General features: G+C 40.4%; 1 pseudogene across 1 annotated transcript; it reads right to left on the bottom strand.

The window, feature by feature from the left end:
* Positions 1 to 2,261: 2,261 nt before the first annotated feature.
* On the bottom strand, positions 2,262 to 3,263 carry TEOVI_000674800:pseudogene (annotated as a pseudogene). Its single transcript has one exon. A coding segment is annotated over exon 1 (1,002 nt).
* Positions 3,264 to 3,951: the final 688 nt, after the last annotated feature.

Here is a 3,951-nt window from a genome sequence, read left to right as displayed (position 1 = left end):
AAAAAAAACGGAAGAAAAGAAAAGAAATGAAGAACAGAGAAGCAAAACAGTAATAGCATGTAATTAAAGGGGGGGGAAAAGAGAAAACGGCAGCACAACTTTTGAATGTTGTAGACATTTTTATTGCATTTTTTTTTATAATTTAAATAATGCAAAACAATATGGAAGAAAAACGAATAAGCAAGCAGTATCACATAATAATAACAAGGACATATAAACACATATTCACCTCCACATATGCGGGGCTCGGTTCATAGTGTGAAATTGATGTTCCCTCTCTCATTTTATCTCCTATTCTATTATTTTTTTATTCTTTAAAAAAAAAATCAATCCATTAATTATATTAAATACACCCAAGAATTATCCATGAGTTTACACACATACATACACAAATAGAATCCCTCTCTTTTTCCATCCGGGGATGTAACGGTCTTACATGTAAATGTTTCGACTGATGCTTCAGTTTCTTATTCAACACCTCTAAGGACTCGACATAACAAATCCAACTGAAGGAACAAACGTTTCTCATGTAAAAAAAGAAAGAAAGAAAGAAAGAAAGGAATGAACGCATGCGTGCATGAATTGTATTTACGCGCCACAATTAATGGTATTAAAATCTTCTTCACACATCCTTCATATGCCTTTACTGCTGTCGCTGCCAAAAGCATTGTGATATCCGTCTCTGCATATTTGATGTCACTTTCCCTATTTTTGTTTTTGTTTTTTTTGTCTTTGATTTTCTTTTTCTTTTTCTCTCTGTCTCTTCTCTCCTTCTTTTCTACACCTCAACTAATGAAACTAAGTCATTCAAACAAGAACAGAAAAAAAAAAGAGAGGAAGAAAAAAAAAGGAGCAAATACACGCAAGTTTGTCCTTATCTTCCTCTCCTCACTCCAAATGTAAGAGAAAAAAGAAAAAGGAAAAAGAAAGAATAACAGATAAAGCATGACGCAAGTGTACACATGCATATAAATGCAGTAACAATTCCTAATGCAACAAAATGGTTTCCTCACAACTTCACTCATTTCCTCCTCTACACCACCACCACCACCACCACCACTTATGCTGCACTTCATATCGCCCACAGCAGCATCCAACAACAACAACAATAACAATAACAATAACAACTAAAAGTGAAACAAAGTAAAAGGAAAAAAGAAAAAGAAAAAGAAACGAAAAAAAAAAAGAGGGAAATGATGCCACTACCAACAGCACCACGTCATGTGAAATAAAGAACAGTACGCCGATCGCACCCACAAGGACGATTATATATATATATATATAGCAGACAAACAAAAAAGGAAGTAACAAAAAAAAAAGGACGCCCGAACTTTTTCTTTTTTTGCAGAAGTCAAAAAGGGAAAGCAGTGACTTCTTCCTTTTCACCTTTCCTCAAACTCCCTTCACACCTTTATTACAAGAATCATTTAACTTGTACAAAAAAACAAAGGGAACGAAGGAACGAGGGAATATGGACCCATACTTTTGAGAAAGAAAAACAAAGGGAACGAAGAAACAAAGAGACGGGAGGTGACCAAGAAAGCTGAAGAAAAAAAAATAATGACAATTATGATAATGACAAAACAAAACCAATCGGGGAACAAATCGAAACAAGAAAAAAAAAACACAAACACGCACGGCTCCCTACAAATGGCGTTACGGAGCGACAAAATTGTGCATTAAGTAAATGGGTACATACACACGGGAGAAAGGAAGCAGGGAATGGGGAATACAAAACAACAACAAAAGAAAGAAAATTAGGAACAAAGAAAGATGACAACACGGTTCAGACTCTATGATGAATAACCACAAATTTTCAGTGTTATGTTTTCGCGCCCTTTTCCCAAAACTTTCCTCAGGTCGAATAAACAAACACGCCTGCATGTGTCCCTTTTACACTTCCTTTTCCTCCAGTGACTCCTCTTCCATGCGTTTTCCTTCAAAAGGGAATATAATACGCACGTGCTCGCATTCTCTTCCAGCATACACTCCACGGACAAACACACACACACACACACACACACACACACACAAATATATATATATATATGTGTACACAGCTGCACACAAACACAGACACACACACCAAAAAAAAAAAAAAATACATTTGTATTCAAAACATACTGCATGCACATATACATTTCCTCATGATCTCTCACTTCTTTCTTTTCCTTCGTTCACACTAACCGCGTCCTGTCCCTTCCCTTTTCTCCCTTCTTTTTCAGTTTTCCTTTATTATTATTATTATTTTGGAGGGGTTTTCATTTGCTGGGAAGTTTTGCTGCTCTCCTCTGCTGTTCCTCCTCTCGCTCTCGAGCCCTATCACCAAATATGTCAAAATCTGGCGGCTGCTTCGGAGCTGCAAACTCTTCGTGATTGTCATCGCACTCAACAACAACTCCCGGCACCCGCATCTCCCAAGTGCATTCTGTTGGATTTGTAAAACCCCAAACTGCAATTCCAATCTTACGCGTATGCCAGCGGCGCTTGTATTTTTCCGAATAAAGTTTGTAATATGGGCATACCATTGAAACACCGGCCACCCACGGACTGATGCTTTGCTGCACCCAATGAAGTATTCTGTCTAGAATACCAGGGCAAACACGTACCGCCCATGATACGCTTTCACCACCGGTTTGAATCCACGTCCGTAAAACCTGACCCGAATGAATTTGTCCTACAGCGACGTTGCGGTCCCGCTGACGGACATAATACAGCACTCGTGGGTCAAATGAAATAACTGTCGTTTGCTCATACATGTAATCTGGGTACCGCTTGTAGAGGTCAAGTAACCTATCAACACATAACCGCGATCGATTTCTTTCCTTCACTTCAATAAGCATTTTAAGGTTGTTCTCACGACAGAACAGCACAGAATCTTCTAGTGTTGGGACGCGAATCTGCCCCGTGGGATCAGTGATAAAAGGAAGCTCCTTTAGTTGAAGGAGCGTGAGTTCATCAATCCGTTTCGTCGCCGGAACACCCTTCAACTGTCCATTAGCCACGGCATCATGGAACACAACAAGTTCGTTATCTTTCGTTAGTCGTACATCCACCTCGATACCAGCAGCACCTCGGGAAAGTGCATATTTAAAGGCGTCAAGAGTATTCTCAGGAACGCCAAGTACTCCTCTGCAGCCGCGGTGGCCAAACACTAAACTTCCCCAACTTAAACGTGTGGGACCTGCTGGAAGTTGCAGGTGACGTACGTAAGCCCAACCTGCAGCCACAGCCATACTAGATGCTACAAATACACTCTTCATTGCCTTCTCCCTTCCCCTCTCCTATTTGTGAAACAAAACAAGAAACACAAACACGTAACCACCTTCACCTATACGATCCTCGTCCTGTATTCTTCTTTATTCCCTGCCACGCACAGCAGCGGATTGCTTCAGATGTGAGGAGGAGTTCGAGAAAAGAAAATGGAGGAAAGAGAAATTCTACAACAACAACAACAAACAGCAACCAGTAGCTACCACTTACATGTTTCCCTGCAAACACGCATCACTGCGGATACACCCAACAATCCGTAACCAAAAAAAAATAATACGTAAATTCGAGGACACTTCGAAACATTGCATACTCAGCCATGACTCCTCACCTACAAACGATCAACTTATATGGACCTTCTCACCGGGCATATTAACAACACAATTTTAAATTAAAATTTAGAAGGGACGCAAAGAAACGGGGGGAGGGAGGGAAGGAGGTATAGAGGAAAAGAAAAAAAAAATTGTCCGCCGGTGGCTGTTGATTTTTCCTTTTGGTGCTGTCAGGCATCACTGCACTCCCGCACGGACTCATGTTGCACTTCAGGCCACCATCCCGCAGATGTCAGTTGCATCAACTCTCAATTAAATATTCAAAGCCTATGAGACGCGTCATTTAAAACGGCATTACACATTTGTACTGCGAGCAGCGCCAACCGTCACGTTACCAACGTGGAGTTTT

This window comes from Trypanosoma equiperdum (assembly GCF_001457755.1).
Source record: "Trypanosoma equiperdum strain OVI genome assembly, contig: ctg_1079, whole genome shotgun sequence".
Taxonomy (NCBI): Eukaryota; Euglenozoa; class Kinetoplastea; order Trypanosomatida; family Trypanosomatidae; genus Trypanosoma; species Trypanosoma equiperdum.
The sequence above is the reverse complement of the archived record's forward strand: the minus strand, read 5'-3'. Positions and strand labels throughout refer to the sequence as shown.